The 25,911-nt window shown below is 45.4% G+C and overlaps 1 protein-coding gene across 2 annotated transcripts in view; it reads right to left on the bottom strand.

Moving 5' to 3' along the window:
* The window catches only part of TLE1 (TLE family member 1, transcriptional corepressor), an 84,158-nt gene extending 60,266 nt beyond the window's left edge, over positions 1 to 23,892 (bottom strand). For both annotated transcript variants that reach the window (XM_057720211.1, XM_057720212.1), the window contains exons 1-4: positions 23,758 to 23,892; positions 22,882 to 22,982; positions 21,379 to 21,442; positions 21,221 to 21,265 (exon numbers count right to left, since the gene is read on the bottom strand). In XM_057720211.1, coding sequence (XP_057576194.1) covers positions 21,221 to 21,265; positions 21,379 to 21,442; positions 22,882 to 22,982; positions 23,758 to 23,781 — 234 coding nt within the window. In that variant the 5' untranslated portion in view covers positions 23,782 to 23,892. The remainder of the gene's footprint in view (positions 1 to 21,220; positions 21,266 to 21,378; positions 21,443 to 22,881; positions 22,983 to 23,757) is intronic.
* Positions 23,893 to 25,911: the final 2,019 nt, after the last annotated feature.

Below are 25,911 nucleotides of genomic sequence, written 5' to 3'. Positions count from 1 at the left end.
GCCTAGATTCAAATCTCACCTCTGATTTACCCTGAAATTCTCCGAGCCAGCTGCATAGTACCTACTCCTGGCAGCCTGAGGATGCAACCTGTTTCCCTGGCAGTGCTTTGGAAGGTCCTAAACATCACCACCAAGCCAGCCCTTACAACAGTCTGGATGGCAGCATAAAAACTGACATTGATTCCTCAGTATTATCTCTTGCTTCAACACAAGGGTATTCTGATAAGAACGTTAATTCAGCACAAATTAATGAGCAGTCGTGTTTTTCCCACCTGTGCTTCTATTTCTGACCACAGAGTTTACAGGCAGGTTAGACTGGATAGTTGCCCCTACCTAAGCAGGTGTTAAGAAAGTTCTGTAACCTTTCCAGACTGCCTTCTTTCTACCTCTCCTGAAGACTAGATGTCCCCAGCGGGGGGGGGGGGGATCCAACTCCAGGCTAACTGTATTTCCCACTTAGAAATCATTTTCCTGCCCAAAGCTGAAGATGTATTTGGTACCTGCTAACAGTCATAATGTTTATAAGTAAACTTACCCTGTGCCTGTATTTCTGATACCAGGCAGGGCAACAAAACTAAGTCAGCATTCAAGAGCTAGCCCCAAACCAGATTTGTGTGAAGAGTCTGTCCCCAGTAACTTAACCAGCTTGGTAAAGGCCTCAGTATCAGGCCTTACCTCAGGGACAGCCATCACCGAGGGAGCAGGAAGCAGGGGTCCAAATTATCTGTCCAGAACCAGCTTTCGTTTTCCCTGTCGATGCCAACTCCCTTCTCACTGACTTGCTTATGGTAATAGGGTTGGCCTTCATAATCCAAAAACTTGGGTTTCCATCTCAGCACACTAGCATTAGGTGCCCCAAGTTAAGTCACTTCAACCACTGAGCTCCAGGTCTCTTAGCAGCAATCCACTTCAGTGTTTCAGCAGAATCCAGTAAGCTGATATGTAAACTACAGCTGCACTGTTACAAAGTGCTCTGCTCTTATCCCAATCCTTCAAGGCCTACCTCAAATCCATGTAGAAGCTGCCTTCCCCCGTAACACCAATAAACAAACTCTAGGCCCTTCAAGATACTCCAAAGCATTTACTGTCATGTGGCAAACTAAGACTATATGTTTAAAATCACATCTTACATGACGCTTCTGGACAGTTTCCTAACAGCTTCCAGCATCAAGTCTTCTCAACGTAAGAGGGAAGCAGGAGAAGACTTGTGCTGAACACTCTGATAAGCTCCTCGCTGAACCCTCCCCACCAAAACTGACCACGTTTCAGTGGTACACATTCCACACACGGGACTTTCAAAGGAACGCCTCACTGAACCAAAATGGAATCTCCATACACTCTAGAATCAATGACCGAGATGTAATCACATAAACTGTTCCTAACCAGTATTAGAATAAGGCTCTGTTTACGGTAAGAAATTATATCTTAGTAGGTACAAGGTTCAGGCACACGTATATTATAACTGAGTTAAATAGGTCAAATACCTCAAAGGCCAGCAATGAACCAAACCCTGGTACATTCTGCAGAGCTCTTAAACTGAAGACATGTTATTCTGAGCAACTGAACTTAAGTTTTCGGACTTTATGATTCCTAAAAGCTCGGCTCTCCATCTTTTCATACTCCTTCCACCTCATCTAATTACCAGACTGAAGAGCCAGCCCGCTCCCCAACGGCTGCCCACTTCTCCACTACACATAGAGTAATATATAATGAGGGTTTGGAGGCTCAAAGCAGGGCGAGGACTGCTTAAGAGTAATTGCCCATGGGTCTCAAAGCAATCCAATGGCACCTTGCCCAAAGTCAGCTTAGGGAGGGGAACCTCCACCACCATTAAATTGCAAATTGATGGATCATAAAAAATGCCGCTTATGCTGAGGGCTGGCAAACTGATCTTTTGGTTTCCTCAAACCAAGCAGGAGGCCGAGAGAAAAATACAGTGGAGAGCTGGTAAGAAGTGTCTGGCAACAGATAAACAGGCAGGAACATGAAAACAAAGCACACAAAAGGAAATAAATAGATAATCTCTAAATCCCTTCTGACTAGAAGGTTCAGAGTCTGTGAAATAACAGCCTTCAATACAGATAAAATGCTCAACCTCACCAGCAACCAAATAAAATGCAAATGTTGCTGTAAGTAAGGTGGGTCATTCTGCACCAGTTAAGTTAGTTTATTAAAAAAAAAAATTTAATGAAATCCAATGATGATGAATCTTCTGGGAAACCGGAGCAATCATACATTACTGATGACACAGTAAATTGGTACAGTCGTCTTGGAAAGCAATTGGGCAATGTGTTTCAAGAGCATGAAATTATTCAAACCTTTTGGTAAGGCTTCCCACAGCTAAGAATTTATCCTAAGGAAATAGTTCAAATGAAAAGCATTCCATGCATGGAGCTGCTCACTGCAGCACGAGTTTCAAAGCAAAAGAGAAAAAGTCAGGTAAAGATATAACAGTAGTGCAACGCATTACAACCATCTGCAGAGTTTTTCAAAAACTTAACATTTGCCCTCCTGATAAATCAGTTGTCTAGTAATAGGAGAACGGTTAAATACACGACATCAACCCCAAGGCAAGGCAAGTAACCATTTTAAAGTCATATTTACGATGATGATGCTTAAGTGGCCAACTCATCTACCAGATGAAGCAGGAGAGGGAGAACAAAGCTGTGGTGTTAGTGAGCCTATTTTGTTTTTTTACAACACATGCATGTGGCCAAGCACTGTAATTTGATACCCCGAATAAAACCAGTGATTATCCTGTGGTGGCAGGGTTATCAGTACCTTTTTCCCCCCTCTAGTGACCTTGCAGATGCTGCCCTTGATTTATCGTTTGAATGTCTTATTAAACGGGGAAGGCAGCAAAGGGTGATCAGGCCCACCATTCTTGTGATTGACCCTGGCACTGAGTCACAAGGATGCCGGCAAACCCTGAAATCCTCTGGGTGCCCAGCCCTCCAAACAATCCTCATATCGCATATGGGAGAAGCCAATACCTAAAGGAAACGATTTGCCCAGGATTATAAAGATTAAAAGCCACGTCTGCTGCCTAGTCCTCTCTCCAGGAAGCAGAAGTGGGTAACTGCAACATACTCTAGACTAGGAGCAAAGCTGATGCACTCAGCCTTGTCTGCAAAGCAATGCAGCCCTAACAGGACCACAGAAGCACACGGCCAAGGCCATGTCATCACTCAGCCAACAACGGTCCCACAACAAGTGGCCCCAGCCTGTCAATGACAGGGTCACGGTACTCCTGCTGCCTCTGGCAGGAGTACAGTGCAAGGCAAAGAAGGCATTTCACAAGGAGCCTCAGTTATAAATTGCAAACCTTAAATAAACAAGGAGCAGCCAAACTGCACTTTTGTCCTCCCCTTTGCAGGCAAAGAGAATTAGTGCCTCAGCCCTAACATCAGACAACCTGGCCCACCAGTAAAGCATAATCCACAAAAACACATCCACAAATACATCTCTATTTCCGGAAGATGACATCTGATGTGCCTAAAGAAAATTCAAGATGTTTGACAAAAACTGTATACCCAAAATGATATATGCAAAACTCTGCAAATAATCTTCCAATATGCCCCCCACCCCTTTGCATGTGGGAGAAAGGCTTCTTGGCCTAGAGACCTCCTTCAGAACATTGGTTAGTCACCAGACTATTTCCCATCCTAGTACCTTGCTTCACCAGCACACTCATGTAAAGAGAATTTTATCTGAAATTCTAATGCATCAGAGTAGCTTTCTGTTTAAAATATAATGATGTCAATAAATGACTAACCGCAATTTGGGGGAAATCCAAATGCAAATGACTTGGGGTCTCTAAGTTGACGATATAATGGTTTTGAGGTTATCAGCGGTTTTCAAACATGAGAGTGCATCAGGATCACCTGAAAGGCTTGGTAAAACATAGACAGCTGGGCCCACCCCCACTTTCTGAGCCAGAAGGTCTGTCTGTCTGGGGCCCCAGCATCTGAATTTCTAACAAGGTCCCAGGTGCTCTGTGGCTTGCCGGACCAGGGACCACACTTTGAGAATTGTGGCCATTGAATAAGCAAGACAGCGGCAGCGTCTACTGCTTAGCACACACCAGCTCCAATTACATCTAGGCTCTAAGCGTCAATCAGGGCAGGTGCCCTTGGAGACTGGACCGGAAGGTTAAAATAACTCCCCTAGGGTCAGAAACAAGCAGGAGGGGAGGCCAGGCCTGCCTCTCTCCAAAGCCTTGCCACAGAGAGAGATGACCACCTTTCTCCACACATTTTTACAAAACAAGACCAAGGCAAGAACACAAGTCGGGGCTAGAGGAACCCATCTGCCTACTGTGGGAAACCTCCAACAATATTCATATTCACATGAGTCCACCCATGGCAATGTAATCTCGCCCCTTCTTCAACTGGATGATTAAAGCAAAACAAAGAGTACCAGATGACAGAGCCCTGTCAGTGGCTGTTAATCCGAACACAAGTCACCAATTATGGGCAGATCGTAACTTTTATGTTCCGTTTTCCCCTCATCTGGCAGCTCCGGCAAGCATTCTAAACCCTAGCCCTTTCCAAAGGGGCCCAGACTCTCTCCTTCCACTAAAACAAGGAAGGGTTAAAATAAAGGGAAAGAAAAACCTGCTGAAGGCTGCTGGGGCGGACACAGCAACGCTAATTGCTCCCATTCTCCCGCTCCTCGCGAGGCAGATTGCCGGGGCCTGCATCTCCGGAGAAAGCTCTCTGGATCTTCCGCAGCAGCTCTCAGCAGAGCAACTCAAGTGCCCTTAATTGTTTATGTTCTTAATGCAGAGCCTCTTGAATGCATTCATTTTTAATAGCAGGCTTGAGTGTGGGGCCCATCAAAGAATGACAAAGCAACTCTATTCAATGGTCCTCCTTCCTGCAATGACGGTCTTTTGATTTATTTGCAAATGACAAGCTTGGCAGGCCCCACTTGAGGGCTGCCCTCTTTTTTTTTTTTTTTTAAGAATTCAGTTGCATTTTCCAAGATGAAGTCGAGTCTGCAACACTGTGTATTTATGTAAATTCTTCCCCCTTCAGTTCCTTCTAATTAATGACTTAAATGTTTTGACCCAACTGTTGCCAAGCAGAGCATTTGGGCTTTAATTTGTCATTTTGGTAAAGATGCATCCTTGACAAAAGCATCGCAGCTGTTTCAGGGCCTAAACAGCGCATTTCCATTATTCAGAAACCCCTGTTATGGAGTTCAGAAAGTGCTGTTCACAGGAAATCGTACTGACTTGTCCCATGATGGAAAAAGACAGCGTTCGGTGGTGTCATAGGAAAATGCACTCTGCTGTGCCACGAGAAGGGTTTCAAGACAAACTCCACAGGGTGAATCACAGGACGCTACCATGAAGTCATCACCTATTGTTCTGAGAATGGAAAGAGAGCAAGCCTACATCTTTCATCCTCTTCACAGATCTTAGTCATTAGGGAGCTCATAAGAAATTAGATAATATCATACAATAGCAGGAAGATCAGTGGGAGGAAGAGCCAGCTACATCATCACGGCATGAAGGCTAAAATTACAATTATGAAAATAAAATATGCCTATGCTTTACATAGACTACACTGCAAAAACCAAGTCGCCTCTGAAAACCGGGTTTATAAGAATGGTCTTTATTCAAAACTCAAAATGTTATTTTCCTTGCAGTAACACTTAAACCCTTTCCTTTTCACGACAGCAACCTTTTGGGCCTGTGTAACCGGTCTTTGGTTGGTATAGACTTCCAATGGTTTGCATCACTATATCCCTACCTTCCATCATGACAAAACAAACATCCACTGCACACAACCATAAAGCACAATTTATCATTAGCTTTACCATTTCTCATCATCCCCCCTCTCCACATCTTGTTTGGAGATCACTGGATAAGCAGTTTGCATGAATGTTTCCCTAACAGGTTGGAATCTTTAGCCAATCTAGATAATGGGAAAGGAATTTCCTGCCTGAGGTGAACATGGGACAGTGGTTCCCTAATTCTAAAAGCATGCTCCAGCTGAATCACCCACACACATGAAGGATGGTTGCAACTCTTCTTCCAGAGCAGCTTCTTAGGGAAAGAGGCCTATGCCATCAAAGCCACGTGGCAAGACAGGAGAACGGCACTGCTAAGGCCATCTGAGTCCCAAACTCAGTCTCAGTTGGGAAGCCCCATCCCTGGGCCGTCCTCCTCACAGGCTGAGCTGCTGGAGAGCTGGTCCTTGCAGAAGGAAGACAAGGTTCCTGGCATTCCCAGTTGAAACCTTAGATTCTCTTTTCAATAAATATCATGTGCCAAGAAAGCTGCGAAGCTCCAGAATGCAATTTACCCCCTAGAGTGGCCAGAAGATGAATCTGAAGGGAGGGGGCTCTACTGGGAGTTGGCCTCTGCCTCAGGAATAGTGCTCTGCTGAATCCAGCAAGTGCCAGAGGGGCATCAAAGGCTGGGAGCCACTCAGGTAGAAAACGAACTTGTACACAGTGAAGTCAACGGTGGAGAAAAAAATTAGTTTCTCAAAAGTACCTTAGATCATAATTAAAATGAAATCTGGAAGGCTGGAGAAAATTTTCAAAGCATACCCTTTTGGAAAAGCTTTTAAGTATTTACTAGATGGTAAATACAAACATCCTAGATAACAGACTTGACTAATACATTCAAGAGTCACAGGATATTAACTCAGCTATGCAGGTGGAGGCAAAGAGAAATACTTAAAATACAAATTAATTCTTTTTCTTTTTCCTTTGGCCACACCACATGGCGTGCGGGATCTTAGTTCCCTGACAGGGACTGAACCAGCGCCCCTGCACTGGAAGCGCAGAGTCTTAACCACTGGACCACCAGGGAAGTCCCCATAAATTCATTCTTAAAAAGAAAAAAAACAAAAAACCCCCCACTGATCATCACGTCACAATAATCCACAGAGAAATCTAAGCAAGAGAAAAATAAGTATCGTTGCTCCAAGATAACGATCAAGCTACGTTCGGCAGAAAACAGTGCCCTGTATGAGGATAATTTAACTCAGGGTTACATGATTGACCACGAGTATATATAAACAAAAGTATGGGGACTTCCTAGGTGGTGCAGTGGGTAAGAATCCACCTGCCAATGCAGGGGACACGGGTTCGAGCCCTGTCCCAGGAAGATACCACATGCCACAGAGCAACTAAGCCCATGTGCCACAACTATTGAGCCTGTGCTCTAGAGCCTGTGAGCCACAACTATTGAGCCCAGGCACTGCAACTACTGAAGCCCATGCACCTAGAGCCCGTGCTCTGCAACAAGAAAGGCCACCGCAATGAGAAGTCTTCACACCATAACGAAGAGTAGCCCCTCCTCGCCACAACTAGAGAAAGCCCGTGTGCAGCAACGAAGACCCAACACAGTCAATTAAATAAATAAATAAATGTATGTATGTATATATTTATTTATTTATTTTACGCTCTTTATTGGAATATAATTGCTTAACACTCTTGTACCAGTTTTTGAGGTACACCAATGTGAATCAGCTGTATTTATACATATATATCCCCATATCCCATGAATCCCTCCCACCCTCCCTGTCCTGGCCCTCTAAAGCAACACCCATCATCAAGTTGATCTCTCTCTGTTATACAGCAACGTCCTACTAGCTATCTATTTTATTTTTGGTAGTGTATATATGTCTATGCTACTCTCTCATTTCATCCCAGCTTCCCCTTCACCCCCCTGCTCCCCAGCCCTGTGTCCTCTAGTCCATTCTCTACATCTGTATCTTTACTCTTGCCCTGTCACTGGGTTCATCAGTACCTTTTTTTTAGATTCCATATATATGAGTTAGCATATGGTATTTGTTTTTCTCTTTCTGGCTTACTTCACTCTGTATGACAGTCTCTAGGTCTATCTACCTCATTACATATAGCTCCATTTAATTCCTTTTTATGGCTGAGTAATATTCCATTGTATACATGCGCCACATCTTCTTTATCCATTCATTTGTTGATGGGCATTTAGGTTGCTTCCATGTCCTGGCTATTGTAAATAGTGCTGCAATAAACATTATGGTACATGTTTCTTTTTGGTTTATGGTTTTCTCTGGGTATATGCCCAGTAGTGGGATTACTGGGTCATATGGTAGTTCCATTTTTAGTTTTTTAAGGAACCTCCAAACTGTTTTCCATAGTGGCTGTACCAGCTTACATTCCCACCACCAACAACAAAAAAAGTATTTAAAGAAAAGCCCCCCTATGCCCAGTCATATCAACTTGTAATTTTTAAGTGATATAGTGTTGTAACATATTGTCTAAGATTTGCTGGGGAAGCATTAAACCAGAAGGGATAAAAGAACACTGGGTCATGGAAGTGAGAACAATTTATAAACAAGCGGCCACCATAAGTTACCACTCCTACCATTTGCCAGTTCTGTTACAAGTGGACAAATCAATTTATGTGCCCGTGTGTGTTTTTCGAAAGCATCCTAGATATTCTTCCATTAATTATGTGGGTTCGGGACATGTCAATTCTTGTTTCCCAGAGCACAAGAAACCAAATTTAACCCAGGTATTGTGTTACACTGGTCTGCACTCGCATGGTTCCCACAGGGCTGGGCTGGCTCAATAACGTTGAGCTCCTTCTGGAAGAACAGAATAGACTTCCTGCCATTTGGACTGTGAAACACAGTAATCCACCAGGGAATAAAGGTCAATGTTGCACTTTTGGTCATTACTGAATCATTTGAGATGATCTGCGGTGAGGATGAGAGGAAAATCGAAGGTTGTGAGAACGCTGCAAATGGCTTGACCTCAGACCAATTTCCATCTCCATCTGTCTAATAGACATGTGGATAAAAAGCCTCCCTCCTTCTGGGCTACTCGGCTGTTTTCAAATCCACAGCACAAGCCAGGAACCAGTTAAACAATACATTAATAAGGGGAAATAACCTTCTAAGCCCCAGCCTGACACTTACTCGGGTTTTAGGTCATCAGCTCAAGTTCGGAAAGCAATTTTCCAGTCTGCAAGCAGTACCGCAAAGTAGAAATTTTAACGAATACAGAGAATCATCTGCAGTGCAGGGGCATGTGCCAAAAACCTCCGCATTTGTACATGCAAATATACGCATGCTGACACCTCCACCCCCCCACCAACAGACACCCGCACGCTCTCTATCACGTCTGCGAACACACACACAAAGGGGAACAGCAGTTCCCAAAACTGTGTGCGGCTGCAAAATAAGGCTTTTTTTTTCCCACGTGTCCAATTAATGCTGGTTAATCATTATCAAGGCATTTCAATCCTTAAATACAAAATATTCCTGGGAACTCAGAGCCCAATGATCATTTAAGCCATGGAATAAATGTTAATATCCTGACTTTATACTAATACTCCCCTTTACTGGGTAGGCCAAGCTCCTCTTTCGAAGGTAATGCTGTGCCACGTATAAGTTTAGGCCCCCGCAGTATATCAATGTCAAACAACATCGTGTCAAGCTAAGATTCAATTCAGGTAAGTGCCACTGCCAAATTTTCTTGTTCCCAGACGAGCTTTAAGATTATTTTATTGCTTAAAATTTAATTTGTTCCAACTCGTGTCTCCATGACAACGTTGGCTAACCCTGCAAATCATTTGGGTAATTGGATATCTTATCTTTCTATTGCTCTCAAATCGAATGATTCTGCTAGAATTGTAACAGCCAATCAAATTTACAGTCCTCCTGAGTAATAGACTTGGAAAAGTAGCCACATTCATCTCTTCTTTACAGCCATATTAACCAGTATGCGTCACACAGTAGAATCTGGTCTTCAAACTATAGTCCAAAGTATAAGTGGTGTCAATACCAATATTCTCACTGTGCAAAGTCTACTCAAAAGCCCCTTCCCTTTTATACTATTTTAATTTGAGAAGCAACAATTAGTACTCATTCCACATAAACCTTGAGCAATTTCGGTACTTTGAGGGAAACTGAAAAGAGTAATTCAGCATGCTAACCAGAAAAAATAATAAAAGAAACATCGCAACATTGAGGGGGGTGTGGTGACCTTGTGACAAAATCATGACCAAAACCATGGCTGGAAAAGATGACAGCAGCATACCAACACTGATTTATCTGGGGCTCTTTCAGGTGGGTAAGCTACATCTGATACATTATAAGAAATAAGAATGAATACAGATTTAGAAGGCAGTTCAAGAATCTCTGTACCCTTAGAGAAATCCACAGTCGGAATGTGATGCCTCCTTATACTTCATTTAATTCATGAGGATCACAGCATCCAGGATAGTCAATTATGAAATACAGATTTCTTATAAGATGTAAAAGTCAGCAGTTCCGCTCCTGAGTTAGCGGTATGATTTTGGCCTTTGGTCAGCTAAAAAGTACAGAAGTTGGATACATTTCAGTGGTCCAATTCCAGTCTTCTCAGTAGCTGTGCAAGGGGATTGGCTCTGCAGGAGCTCAGGGCCCAGGCACTGTAAGAGAGCCAGCTGGTTTACAAGAGGAAAAGGCTCCAGAACCCATGCCAACTGGCAGGCCAAAGGGGTTGTCAAGAACCTTGTGCTTCCCCTACAGACACTCAGAGGACTGCAAGACTCAAGCAAAACACCAAGAGGTGCAACATGGAGCTTCTCAGCACACCGATGTCAGCAGGCAGCCAAGCTTTTAAGCAAGTGTGAGCAGGTATTGGCACCATTTATCTAGCTGTGCCCTCCTCTATCCCATATACTTACAAAAAGTTGCTATTGCATCATGCTTGCCAGTAAAAATCAACAGCCTAAACTTCCAGTCTATCCAATTCCAATGGCCCTTTTATCTCCCTATTTTTCCCCCTGCTTCCTTCAAATATTAGCATGTAAGCAGCAGCTGTGAATTGACAGTCCACAAAAATATCTATCCCATGGAGTAAATGGAGAATATTGCAACACAATTATCTACTCAAACTTCTGTACGTACTTCACAAGTTTTCACAGCCCAAAGAAAGCAGTATGTATGTACACATCACCAAGGTGCACGGTTTTTTCTTTCTCCAACAAAGCAACAACTCAGTATTGTAATACACACACACACCTCTTTTTTTTTCAGGATGACAAAACTCTCTTGAAACTCAAAGTTGGATTTTTCATATTACATTAAAAACAAAAACTTGGAAACGCACCTCCCATCCTTTATTCTGTTAAGACTCACGTCAATAAAATGAACCAAATCCTCTTTGTTGCTCATCCATCCCCTTAAATGAAAAAAACTCAACACAAAGCTATTCTCACTGGTAGTTGCATTAACTACTTAAGGCTGTAGCCTTCCAAGGGCACGTTTTGCTATTTGGCTTAAATAAGGCATCTTCTCAGACAACAGAGGCTGCCAATAGGGACTTAAAAAAGAAAAAAAAGAAAAAAAAAGTTTCCTTTTGAGCCTAAAGATAAATGCTTCTGATCTTAGAAGGAAACAAATAAAAAAATTTTGTGATTGAGGGGAAATAATGAAAAGTAAACAGTTCAGATGCAGGAAGGAAGGAAACTGGGCTTGGAAAAATAAGATGGGAGTATGGCCTAGAATTCCAAGGGCAGGATACAGTTTTAAAGGGATCAATAATAGATTTGGATAACAGATTTCAAGAACAGCTGTCCTAAGAGTGCCCAAGTGCCAGGCTCCTGAAAACAGAAACTCACTGAATCCTGATAACTACCCTATCCAGTAGGTGCCACTGTCATCCCCTAACCTTCTAGGCAGTTCTTTCTTTGGAAGAAGGAATGATTACTATCCATGGGAGGCTGGAAGGATTTACAGAGAGCTCCTACGGTACAATTCCTAGGGCACATGGAGCTCAATGGATGGAGCTATAACTACTTACTCTAATGTCCCAAATAAGCTTACTCTACAATAATAAACCCAAGAAGCTGACTTTGAAAGCCAAAGTGCTGAAACAGACAACTGAGAACCAAGCGGGCACCTGTAGCTGCATGGGGACTGGACACCCTTCCCCCATCCCAGTGGCCCATCCATTATTCTCTCCATACCAGACCAAGATGCAGATCAATGTTAAGACCCCCTTTCCTAAACCAGAAGCGACCTTTTTATTTTCACTCACTAATCCACAGAAGCCTTCCAAATGGCACAAATAAAGGCGACTGCATTTTGTTCTCTAAATCAATTTTCTCCCCAGCCATCAACTAGATGTTCCTGCACAGAGAAAGAACAGCCCTTCCCTTCTAATTCAAAAATCCATACTGCCATTGCCCTTGCAAACTGCTAAACAAGCAGTATTGGCAAGTCACTTGTGTTCTGTAATATATTTACTGCAAATCCCAATGGCTCGCCTCCTAATGCAGTTTTCTATTGTGTCTGTGCGTGTCAATACACTGGCCGGTCACCTTACTTGTAAGAGGCTCTGCCCAGCTGTTTGCTCAACGCATCAAGAGGGCTCCGAGGACAGACAAAGGCTGCACTCCTGGAGGCCCCAGTCTTGGAGAGCCTCCTCCACATGCTGGGGTGATCAAAGAGGTTTTGTTTTCTGGTACTTCACACCCCATACCACCCACGGCCTCTGAAGTCAACTTAAATTCTCCACCAGGACAGCTTGCATCCACACAAAGTTCAAAATCAGAGTCCTTCTGCACAATTACTTCCTGGTTACCTACACATAAACACTAAAGCTGTTCCCCCAGCAAATATCCTGATCATACCTTAAAGGTGCATTATCAAGGGCCCAAAAGGTAGGAGGACTTGGGAAGGGGAATCTGGCTTTTCTGTTTAAGTATAAACCTCTGCATTCAGGTGACAGCTGAAAAGCAAGCACCCTAACACCACATAATGGTGGATCATCTAACACAACCATGCCAAAACCAAAAAGGGCATGGAGGAAAATGTTATAAAATGCTATAAATACCTGTTCAGATGGAATTCCTAAAGTGTACCTGGAGAAACTCCCCCTTCCACGTGCATCACTCCCAAATAGGGCTGGTTGCTAAAGAAAGGCCTGAATTATCTATGTATCTTTCGGGGTGAAGGGAGGGCAAAAAGCTCTACGCAAGATATGTGATGGGCAGATATTGCAAAAACATTACCTTATAGACTCTTGGTATCAAACAGGTGGGTATAATACAGGGTGTTGACTGTACATTTCTTTCTCCTTTTCTGTATATTTGAAATTTTTCATAACAAAATATTTAGGGCAGGGGGAGGGACTATGCATTTTAAGTAGATAATCAATGGATATAATCATTATTATTAAGAAACCTGGTGGCTAAGTCAAGTCTAATGTCTTGGAAGAAGCTTGCAATGCAACTTATCCACAGCTCTATTAGTGGCTGTGGTCATCCTTAGAAGATAAGCAGTGGACCCCAGGGTGGCAGTGCAGGCACACACTCAATTCACACCAAAACCCAGGCCTCAGCAACACGCTCCCTCTGTTTTCATCTCTCTCTCTTTTTTAACTACAAACCCAAATATACTACGATAATTAAACTCCCCATTAAGAAGCCTCAGTGGATATCTGACTATAAATCACGTTTCCAAAAGAAAAACTACTCAGCAAAAATGGTTGGATGAGATTAGAACTGTAATCCTATAAAACACCTAGTGAAACCGAATAGATTTCATTCTTAATTTTAGCATAAGGACCCATACGGGTACTCTAGATTCAAGTTTTTAATCTGGATTCCAAGGACTTGCTGAAGGATCTTAAGATGTCCACAAACAGCCAAAATTGTTGGGCAAAGCTATCTTGCGCATTAAAATGTGTACTTTTTTGTCAAGCAGCTTTCACCTGATTTTCATACGGGTTCAGGGGAACGGTAACAACTACAACTCTACCTATTGGGCACGTTACATGCTGCTTAAATGCCCATGTGAACTCACTGGGAAGAGGAGAGGCGAGTCTCAAACTCAAGCCTTGAGCAGACTACAACAGAGGTGGAGTAACAGAAAGGCACATGCAAAAGCATGACTACAAAAATCAGAGCAAAAATAAGCGATGTGACAGCCTCCTGTTGGTGGAGCTATGGAAGGCCTTAAGGTAAACAGGCAGTGTTGGTTACCTGAACTAGACCTTGGAGGATACTGAAGAAGGCCAAGTGAAGTTTGATTTAAAACAAACAAACAAACAAAAAACCTGGACTTTTAAGAAAACAGAAAAACACAGAACATATTTCAGGTATGAAGAAGAGACCTACTTGGCTGGATTAAAGGACCTGGAGGCAGAGGATGGACGTGACCAGGTAAGGCTGACAGGGACAGTAACCAGAGACAGACACATAAGGCTGTGAGTGAGGGGCAAAGAGGTGATTACCAGAGTGGGAAGTCAAAGTCAGAAAAAATGGGCATACCTAGGATGCCAGAAGACCCAAGTGCTTAAAGGAATTCTGCACTCACTATCTAAAGGGTGCTCCCTTTCAGGGCGAGCATTCCAAGACTTCGGGCTAGTGGTCTTGACTGTGGAGTAGGGGTATTCCAGGGCCCACACCGAAGCACTGACAACATGAGCACTTTAATTTTAACCCCTTCATTTAAAATTTCCATTTATTGTACATGTATACAACATACCATTATAGTAACATATTTATAGAACTTATAAATTCATAAGTAAACAAGTCTGGGCACATGTTTTTAAACTTTTTACTGACAGGCTGCATAAAATACTGCAGACTAAGAAGTTAGTTAGATCAGTAACGACACTAATATCAAACCCAGTCTAGGGAACTCCCTGACAGTCTAGGGAATTCCCTGACAGTCCAGTGGTTAGGACTCCACGCTTTCACTGCTGAGGGCATGGGTTCAGTCCCTGGTCCGGGAACTAAGATTCCACAAGCCACGCAGTATGGCCAAGACAAAACAAAACAATGAAAACAAACAAAAAAACACTCTAGTACCGCATGTATTTCAGCAGTTTAACAAACTGCGTGACCTGGACACACAAGTTCAAATGTACCTAACATTCTCAAAGACAAGTGATCCCGCTTTATCAAGTGAATAATGAATATCTAATGAGTATCTACTGGAAATACATACACTACCCCTTCCGGTGTGCACAGCAATGTACACCTACCACAGTTAATAGCAGTTTTTCTCTATCTGGCAGATGCAAAAATTGATTCAACGAACAGCATTCTTCTGGTTTATTTCTTCCCTATACCCCAAATAACCTTCACCCTACCCTTTACTGGTGAATATAGTTTGTGGTCAAAGAATGACTAAGTAGCAAATAATACTACTAGAAAAACTAAAAAAATGTTTCTTATACCTAGTATGAAAACTTGCAGAGGAAGGGGTAAACTATGTTCTCACAGTTACCACTGCATGTTGCTACAAAGCAGGCAAATAGAATTAAAAACTTAGTAGTTACTGAAAACTGAAAGGCAAAATGATGAAATACAGACTTGTGTGAAATCACAGGTTAGTTGAAAACACTTTCTGTCAACATTTCTTGGAGTTTCACAAAGTTGTTATGGTGACTGGGTGATCTAGAAACTGAGTAGTTCTGTAATCATCGTGGTTTTGCAAATAATTTTAGAAACCATTTTTTCTTTAGTCAAGTGAATGGTAATACGTGAATCTCTGAATTTATGTTAAAATTTCAGTATAATCCTTTTTCATTTTTCTGATCAAACCATGCCTCAGAAAAAAAACAGAACATCTCTCCCACACCTGAGGGCCCATGCCTACACACACACACACACACACACACACACACACACACACACACACACACACACTCACAGAGAGAGGCTCTACTTCAAACACCAAGCCATATTCATGGAACAATCCTATGGCACGTTTCTTAGTACAGAACTCACCAGTCCCATTAGCAAACACTATTTTGAAGCTATAAATGCCTAATCTTGTCAATAAGCCAACCTCCCAAAACAGCTGTCTAAAGTTTAATTAAAAACCATTACACCAAATATTCCGCATTAAATGCACTAGTCCTTTAGAGAATTTCAATTTTTAAATATCTGAAGCAATAGTAAGCATCAGGGATGGGAAGGGTGGCAGGGGACACGGGCCAGGACTGAGTCAATCAAGCTTTAATGAGAGTCCAGTCAGTTTCTTAGTTTAATCCACTCCTGGAGACCATAAAAGTTTAATAATAGAAAAGCTGAAGACTCAGATCTAGGGAAACTCAAAATGGTTCCAGGAGCCAGTAACTGAATATATTTTTAATGTAACTACCGCGCAAGCAAGATGATTTATTTAAATATTTGCTAAAGGAACAGATTTTCCTTTCTGTGTTTCTTAATAAAGACTATTTGGAGGAACACCTGAAGCCCTCTGGACAGACCCTCCTCAACCGACACATACTAGGTGCTGGGTCCCGAAGTCTGGCAGGGATGCCTCTGGAGGGATGCGTCCCCTCTGGTGAGGAGGCCTACATCACAGCCTGCCTCGTCTAACCCACCTTACAGAGCAGAAAACCAGGGCCAGGCAACTAACTGAAGTCACTAAACAAGTGACCTCAATCAACACGATCTCAAACCAACACAGATCCCACAGATCAGCAGGACATTCCGCCTCCGCCCTGCCCTCTGGAGATGGCAGAACAAAAGGGAGAAGAGGGGAGCTCTCTGACCCCACACATGCCTCTCTGGCCTCACCTCACCCTATTCTCAACTCTGTCAGATCCTGTCCTTAAATAAAATGCTAATATTTTGTTCCTTGTGGGCTTTTTGGTTTTAATTTTGAACTTTAAAAATATTGTTTACCTTGAGTATTAAGCTTTTTGACACCTCCCTTAAACTCTGTGCCCAAGGCAAAGGCCTCAACTCACCTCACCCTAGTCCAGGCCCTGGACAGAAATCCGCAACTAGCCCAGCTATGGAAGGGGTCAGGAGGGTGCTGCTTAAGGAGTGAACAATCCGCCCTGCTTGTCGATGAAAAAACAAAGGCTAATCTTGCACCTCGGGAATCTAGGTTCTAAACACAGGGAACTTTATCTCTTAACTCCTACTTGTAAAGGACAGGCCTGGTTAATGAAATGAAGTGGGGGACTGCTCTAACCTTGATGACAGCTACCTTCTTTGTATTACAAGGTGGAGCTTAACTCTAAGTGCCTATACTCCAGCTGGTCAGTTCCATTCTAAGATCCTCACTTAAAAAAAACAAAAAACAAAAAACAAAACCCTCAAAATGAGAAACCATAGACTGAAAACCCACATGGTTTAAAAAAGGAAGAAAGGTAAAATGTACAAATAGTAAGAGTCACATCTAAGGAATTAACCCACAGGTGAATCTCTAACAAGTTCCACCTTAACACTTTTAAAACACTACTAAAGAACAATTTCTTTCTAAAGAGAAACTTTAAAGCACACATCAAAACTGTGACAGCATTTTCACTCCAAAATTTATATGGTCTGAGACACTGTGCTTGCTGAACTATCACACAGAGTTTGGAAATGTTCAGCTCTCATCTGGTTTTCTTCTTTCTCCTCTCCTTCCCCACCCCACAATCAGGATTGCAGAACACTTTCCTTCCAGAGCTAGTCCTTTCATTTATTTTTAAATTCTTCCACCACCCTGGAGAGCCCTAAGTACTCACAGCCTGCTCTTCAGAAGAACACAGGCACAGAGAGGAAAAGCAACTCATCAGACTCACTGCATCACTGGGTCTCAACCAGGGCTTCCGATTACACGTTTCAAAGTTTCTTTGGTTCTTAGACCTATTTTAACCTGCGGACAGTACTGCTCACTTGGTTACAACATTTTACGTACCCATACCTGCAGCCCCCACAGACCAGTCAGTACTGCTGATTTTCCTAACTTTTACAACATGAGGCTCACCCCAAGGTGTCTTGCAAATGGTGAAGTTGGTCAAAACACACAAAGATCAAGAAAAGGCGCACACTGTGGTAGACCTGGGTCACTAAGTACAGGCCCAAGGGTGATTCCACCACTGGGCTCCTCCTTCAGTGGCAGCGGGGGTCGGGGGAGACAGGGACGAAGCACTGAACTGGTGAGCCAAACTCAAGCTTCAGCAGATTTTTGGCCCTGACAAGTCCCAGACTCTGAGCACGTGCCCAAAGTTGCAGGCAGAGCAAAACACCTACCCAATCTAACACCTACTCAATTTACTTCATAGGACGAGGCAAACCGCTTTTGAAAACTAAGTGTTGTACAAATTCACGCCATCAATGACAGTTTGTGGCATGGCTTCATCAGTGTGCTGAAAAGGTACACAAGTGGGATAAATAAGGCTTACGTAAGTATTTACACTGCATCTTATTCCCCAAAATATCAAATGAGGTAACACCATGCCACATGACAGAAAAGAAAAACTTTAAATATCACGCTGCCAAACACACTAGGCACAGCCCTCAAAAACAACTAGGTTCACATTAACTTGCTATTTTTTCATGTACCCTAACACTGGTGGTATCAGGATTACTCCATCTTTCATGAGAAGTCTCCACCTCTCTGTATAGACATATCTAGAGTTTACATGACCTACCTGAAAAGAGAAGGACAGGCAAGAATCTAGAAAAGGCTCAAAGGAAAAAAATTTTGTCTTCATGCTACAATTAAAGATTTAAATATCCATGACCATTCTGATTTCGTTGACTTTTTGGTAACCAGCCACAAATGGCAGCAGAGAAAGTGAGGGGAAGGCTTATCAGGAAGTGTTGACACAACATAAACACGGACTACGGGCACCAAACCAAGTAAGGAAACCACAATTATACCATTCTTGATTTGGACGCACTTCCACTTTAAAACTTCCAGCCGGAAAAGTTGGTGGTGAGATTTGACACAAATCTCTCAGACTCACTCCTTCGACAAAGCCACTGAAAGGTGGGGAGGAGAGCGGTTGTCACACTGGAGACAAATTTTAACAACATTAAAGCTCTCTCCGCAGAAAGTTTCCCCATCACTGCATTTTTTTTCAGTAACAAAGATGTTGTCAGAAATGACAATTTTTTTCTGTCCCCTGATGATGCCTTGCTAGCATTTGGTTATAAGCCATAAAGCAGGACTAATTTCAGCCTGTCAGGAGTCTCGCTAATGCCCAGTTTCCCCCTAGAGAGAATTCCTGTCAAATCTAATGAGAGCTCCAAAGGCCCTCTCTACAATATAATGAGCACTTAGGCCATGCTGGTGATCAGGCGGCAAAAAGCATCAATTTGAGCCTGGCTACACCCTGGGGGCCAGACGTCACCAGTTTTAATAAGAATTATGATTACTAGCTGCACCAAATGCCTCCTCAGAACTTATTATTAATGTGTGACATTCAGAAGGATTTTTTCAAATGTAAGGCCACTTTAAACTGAATTACAGGACTGCTCTGCACACCACTCTAGTTAAGGATCTGTCAGCATTTACAATATAAACTAAGTTTCAGGGAGCTTAACATCCTACTATGAAGAACACGACGTCTCTCAGCTTTTCACATTTTTCAAATTACTGAGCCAATTACACAGCACATTATTAATGCACACTGGCTCATGGACAGACAATATATACCCACAAATGCCTGATGGAGTACAGAAACTCATTAGAAAACTATTTTCACACCATGGAGTTCCTGACCCTCCTCGTCCCTTCTTCCTTATTCCTATGCGATAAAGAATGTCACTCCACCAAGTAACCTACAGGAACCCAGAAGAATTTCACACCTCCTGTTGCTCCCCCAATAAATCCAGCACCAGCATACATCACACAGAGGTGGTGTTCCCTTGTATGGAGTCGGTCAGGTTATTAAATCCTTTGAGTTTATGAGTTTAAGAGAAAGCTCAACCTCCTCTTACCCTTCGAGAATATTTGCTGGGAAAAAAAATGTGCCTTTAGGGTAACTTAAAAGAAAAAGTGGCAGGTTAGAACTCCTTGACCAAGTCTATTTGCATAATTCATTTAAATGACCATATATCTCCTAGCTTAATTACTATCAACAAGTTACAATTGCCTCAATCAGGCACTAGCCATTTAAGCACACAAAGGCACAAACCCGACATAAGCTAGGCTACCAACTTTACAAATCAGAATAAAATCAGCACTTTTAAAGGCCCAATTACATTGTTATTAAAAGGCCCTGGACTTAACTACCTACTTCCAAACCCATATCTGAGAACAGATCTAAGGTACACGATGATAACTTAACATTATGAAATCTATGATGAATTAAAAATCAAAGAGCGCAGAGTTACAAAAGCAGAATTCAACTCTGAAACACACTTGCTTAATGAAAGTCTTTGAATATAAGGAAGATCTGAAGGCTGAACTAATCAATTTCTCCACTGTGCCCCAGCCGGTCAGCCATGCTCTTTAATTTAATGAAACAAGGGTTTGAGATGAAATAGCACATATACATCAAGTAAGAATTGTATTGTTGCACTTTGAAATGTGTCCAACTGTGCAACTTCATCTCATGATAATTTTTTAAGAGGCAATCGATTCCTAAAAGACTTATTGTACCAGAGTCTTGATGAAAAAGTGAATGTCAGCATATCTCCAGAATACTTACACCCTGCCATTAATGCTTTCTTTGGCAGACAATGACTACTCAATCGAGGGTCCTTTGGGCTGAGCAATCATTTAGCTTTTCTTCTCTTATGAGGTCCTTAGTGCCTTGTTCCAGCTCAATACTCTTTTTATACACCATTATAGTAGCCATAAGTGTGAATTTTATGGGAACTTGCAAACTCATAGTCATAGCTCGAGCTTTCCAGTCACTAATCTTTTCATGCTTTTAAAACCACTAGGACTGAAGCAACTCCCAACATATGCTGTGGTCGTCATAAAAGGATGCTTTTTTTCACCTCCAAACCTGCATCAACTGAGACATTTTTCAAAAAGATGTTTGCTAATAAGCCACTAATCCTAAGTGTCGCTTTACGTAGCCCCAAAGCATAGGGAGAAACTCCACAGTCACATACCTTGTTTAACCTGAATAAAAAACTCCTGAATATGCTTCTTTCCCAGAAAGGTTCACACTTATTTCCAAATCAGCATAAAAACATTAGCTATTCTGAACTTCAGAACTCTACAGGATACACAGATCTTTCAAGAGGAGAATAAATGTATCCAGGCAGAAAAGTCAAGTCAAAGCCTCAATTCCTATCTGCCAATAAACAGGCTAGTTTACACTTCCAAAGCACCTCTCACCTAGTAACTTAAACATTCTATAATCGACAAGAAGCAGCCCTTGCTGCAGAATACTACCACCAATTCTCAGGAAGGGAAACCAAGGTTGAAAATGGCATACAAATCCCCCCCACTACTGAGGACAAAGCCAATATTATAAAATCATGACATTTCTCATTTCAGCTTGAGGTTTCACTAAAGCTTACCTGTTTATGCATTTCTATGTTTAATCCATATGACATTTCATAATACTGTAAAAAGAAAAAAGAACCAAGCATTTCATTAACTCACGTTTTATAATGCTGAGAACACATATTTGTTAATATTACATGAAAAGGGAAAAAGCCTAATCTTTGATACCTACCATCACATAGTGCCTCTGCATTTCTGTCTTTTCACTTGCCAGTTTCTCACATTCCAATTTAAGGCTACAAAAACAAAACAGGCAACTTAATGTAAACATTATGTCACTTGTTTTAACATCTGCCTCACATATTTGCACTTCAAGTAAAAACACAGACCAATTTGGAAAAGCCATAAACTATCTAGGTAAACACCCAAAAGCTTTGTCCTTGCATTTAATAGGGGAAAAGAATAAGGTGAACAGTACAAAGTATCCACTCAGCAACTATCCTTTTTCTTCTTGGTGCAAACCTTATTTGATGCCAAGAATGAAAAAAAAATTTGTCAAAACTTCTAATCTACCCAGAAGACTGATTTCTCTTCATGGTCATCTGTTCACTCCTACTTCCTTCCCTGCATCAAAGTTTGGTTCCCTGGACTTCACCAAAATCTGGCCTTTGCACAACCTTCAGTCTCAGGCATAGGCTGTATCATCTCTGCCAACTCAAATAGTCTCTAGGTTTGAAAACTGTACCTGTAAAGTTACTTCTACCAATTGTTGGCCCCTTTTAAAATCTCTGTTTTTTAATTCCCTGCCAAAATATGTCACATAGCTTCTGCAATTAAGTGGGCTGAAGTCCTCCCTGCTTGGTAAACATGGTGTGGGCAGGTATGCTTCAAGCTCTAGAGATTATTATCTTCAAGTAGACAAAAGGTCAATGATCAGAAAGCCTCTGACAAGAAAATTCACGCCCAAGCATCTGTGTGCTTTTTCTCGTGTGACAAAAATAAAAACTGACATTACACAGTTATTTCTTAGCTCTAATCAGCTAAAACTTAATAAAAACAGAGGAAGAAACTAACATTTCTATAAAGTCCACCATGGACAGGGTGCTTCACAAATGGTTTTCATTTATAAATTTTCTGAAGCAGGTCTCATTAGATGAAAATACTAAAGCTGAGATGGCTATAAGTGTGACTCCAATCTCCTGTCCTACCTAAACAAATCCAGAATGAAGCTAAATCAGGTGAGCTTTCTCTATACACATCCACCTCCCCTCACCACCACTAATGATGGTCTACCCTCCCATAATGGACTTTGCCTCAAAGAACCCAATTCTAGTATGGCAAACAGCGATTTCAACACTGGCTTTGCCTCCCTGAACCTGCACTCCTGAGCTGGGACATCGATTGAACCAAGGTTTCAGCTCAGTCTGTTGCAAAATAAATAAATGAAGTGCAAATATTGACAGTTCTCATGCAACTCCTAAATACACGAAAAAAGACTCCCTGGAACAGCAGCAAACGGGCAAAAGGGAAACAATGGGAGGAGGAGGAGACAAGAGAAGAGGCGGCCCGGGAAGAGCCTGGAAAGGGGGTAACATGAATGACAGGTCTTAACTGCGACTCCACACGCCACCGCCTGGACGCAAGTACTAAGTACAGCCGCCGCCGCCACCGGGATGGGCGACAGGGGCACGGCGCCGCCGGGGTGACCACTCACCCGGCGCGGCCCGGCACGCACCTGTGATACTGCGCCTGCAGGAACTGAAATTCCTCCTTTATCCGGTCCAGGGACTCCGGGATAGTGAACTTGAAGGGCTGGCCTGCAGCCTGGTGCGGCGTCTAGGGGCGACCGGCGAGGGGGACCGAGGGACGGGGATGCCGGCGGGTGGAGAAAGAAGTCAGAGAGCGAAAGAGTGGGTGGGACATAAGCAAAAAATAAAGTTAGAAGTGGCGGAAAACGGAGCCCCGAACTCGACTGTGAGCTTCACTTTGGGGGAGAGGAAAGGTAGACCCTCCCAGATCCGAAGCTTCTGAAGACGCCCGGAGGGAGCCTCTTCCAGCCTCCAGGGCGGGTCGCGGTAAGTGCGCCCGGGTCACCTGGCTGAGGGGACAGGGCCTCCCCAGCGGCGACCGGAGAGGAGGACCTGGCCAGACTGTCGTCGACGCCGCCGCCCCCTCCCTCACCGGGGACCTGAGGAGAAAACTCCCTTACGCGCCCCGTTCCCAGAGTCGCCGGGGCCACCTCCAGGCGTGCCGGAACGGGGGCCTCATTGACATGTAAATAGGCGAGACGACAAACAAAGGGGGGGCGCCCTACCCGCCTCGGGGAAGGGAGAGGATGTGGCTGCGGGAGAAACCCCAGTCTCCCCGAGCGCCCCGCCCTCCTAGTCTAGACGTCAAGTAGGAGGGAGCCCAGAGCAAAGGGTGGAAATTGAGAGTTCCAGCCCACTCCCCACCACAGGAGGAGAGGGCCTGGGACTTCCCAAGCCCAGCACCCCTGGAGGCCAGGGGCTCGGCCAGAACGTAGCAGCCACCCATCTCCTTGCTGCACAGCAAGAGCACCTACCCCCCCCCACTCCCCCACCCCCCACTAGGCCACCCGACCGCGCCTCACCGGGTGCCGGCTCTGCGGGAACATCGCTCTGGCGGCGGCCGCGGCTCTGTTCCCGGGCAACTCAATTCTCCGCTCAATTTCCAACTTTAATCCCGCCAAGGAAAATAAAGCCGGGAAGCCAGGCAGAAACGGGTAGCGCGCTGGCCACGCACGCAGACGCGCTCGGCGGGGCGCACAGGCCACTTGGCGCCCGGCCGCTCCTGCTCCCGCCGGTGCGGGCTCCCGCGTTCAGGGCCACATCACGGGGCACCCCGGGCCCGGCTGCACCAAGAACCCGCGGGGCGCCGCCGGCACTCGGGAAGAGGGCGCAGGGGCTGCGCTCCAACCCGCGGGCCCCGGCCGCCCGGGCTAGGAGGTGGGGGCGCGGGGACTCCCGCCGCGCTCCCCTCGGCGATCCGCGTGCGCCGCACCCGTCCCGGGCAAACAAATCCAGGCGGGCTGCTCTCCTGTGCTCTTCTCCGGGTCCGCCTCTTCTCCGGGTTCTCCCCGCGGCGCCGACCGCCGGCGAGGTGCAGGTGGCGCGGCGCCCCCGGCCAACCCCACACAAACAAACCTGACGGTGTTCAGGGCTGACCCCCGCAGGTCCGGGCAGCGCCCACCACCGGGCGCTCGCGGGCGCCCAGGAGGCGGCGGGGTACGAGGTCCCGGCCGCAGTGGAGGCTCCGCGCCCGGCGCTCCGCAGCCTTAACCCGAGCCGAGGAGCGCGGGATGACGACGAGGCGGAGAAAGTGCGGAGGGCGCGCCGGGAGGCGGCTTGGCACGCCCAGTGCGGCTGGCTCTCGGTGTTTTCCGCGGTTGCACAAACCCTCCAGGCCCGACGGGGCTACTCCGCGGAGGGCAGCCCCGCAGCCGCGCGCTGCTCCTCGAGCCCTGGGCGCATCCGGGCGCCGCGGCCCGCGTGCGCTCGTCCTGCACCGCCGGGCCGACCGCTCCGGACCCTTCCTCCAAGCCTCTCCGTCGCCCCCCTTTCTTCCCTTCTCTTCGTCTGCCTCTCCGCAAAGGGCGCTCCAGCCCGCTGCAAAGTTCTCTCACGACCCGGGGAACGACATCCAAGAGATGGTGGGGAAAAGCCCAAGAGTGTGCTCCACCGCTCGGCCTCCCTCCCCAGCGGGCAAACTCCGCGGGCGAGTCCGGAGCAGTCGCGGCGGGGGTTAAGTGGCCGAGAGCCGGCGGAGGTCCGGACTAGTGGCGCGGGTCCCGCCCGGCCCTGCGAGGGTGGGGGTGGCGCAGTCGGCTGCCTCGGGGACGCGGGGCGCAGGGTACCCGCCGCCGCCGCCGCTCCCGCCGCCGCCGCCCGCGCCTCTCGCGCCGGTTACATTAACACGCGGTTTCACACTCCGGAGCTAACCAGCGCCGGCCCCGCCCAGCCCCGCGCGGGCGGGGGGCGCGAGCGCGGAGCTGGCGGGGGACGCGGGCCCGCTCGGGTGGAGAGGGGGAGCGGGAAGGCCCGCATCAGCCAATCGCGTGCGCCGCGCCCAACGTGGGGCGCTGACGCGACACCTCCCCAGAGCCTATGGCAGCGCAGCACCGCGGGCCGTCTACCCCTCTCCCCCCCGTCTCTCCCACCCCGCTGGCTTCCATCTCCGCCGTCTCCCCCGTCTCCTCTCCCGTCCAACCCCACCCCTCCTCCGCCAGCCGCGTCCTCCCGGGCTCGGTGAGGAACTGTTCCTGGAGGAGCGGCGGGACGCCGAAACCAGCCAATGGGAAGCGGCGAGACGCGGAGATTGGCACCGTGGATGGGAAGGTCGGTGGGAAGGAGAGCGGCGGGGCCGGGCTGTCAATCAAAGTAACGTGGGGCCGGCGACGGAGCGCGAGGGAGCGCGCGGGAGCGCGCGGGCGGGAGGGACCTTGTGGGCATGCAGCCGCGAAAGCTGGGGGCTCGAGTTTGCAAAAATCCTGCCACTTGTTCACTTTCCCTTTAATGAAAATCCTCAGATCTATCTCAGTGAAAGTAACTCAGAGACCGCGTAGTTTCTTATGAGGGAGAGTGGGTGCTTTTTGGTAGTTCGAGCCAAATATGTATTTCGGAGCTGGCCCCTTGTTTGATGCTGCACTTGAAAGTGAGGTCACATTCAAAAATTTCTCAGGATTGTTTTTCCTTGAGCTGCCTTTTCGCGAGTGCGCGAGGAGTGGACTGTGCGCTTCGGGGAAAAT

The sequence above is a fragment of the Hippopotamus amphibius genome, chromosome 2 (assembly GCF_030028045.1).
Source record: "Hippopotamus amphibius kiboko isolate mHipAmp2 chromosome 2, mHipAmp2.hap2, whole genome shotgun sequence".
Taxonomy (NCBI): Eukaryota; Metazoa; Chordata; class Mammalia; order Artiodactyla; family Hippopotamidae; genus Hippopotamus; species Hippopotamus amphibius.
This window is presented reverse-complemented; position numbering and strand designations above follow the sequence as displayed.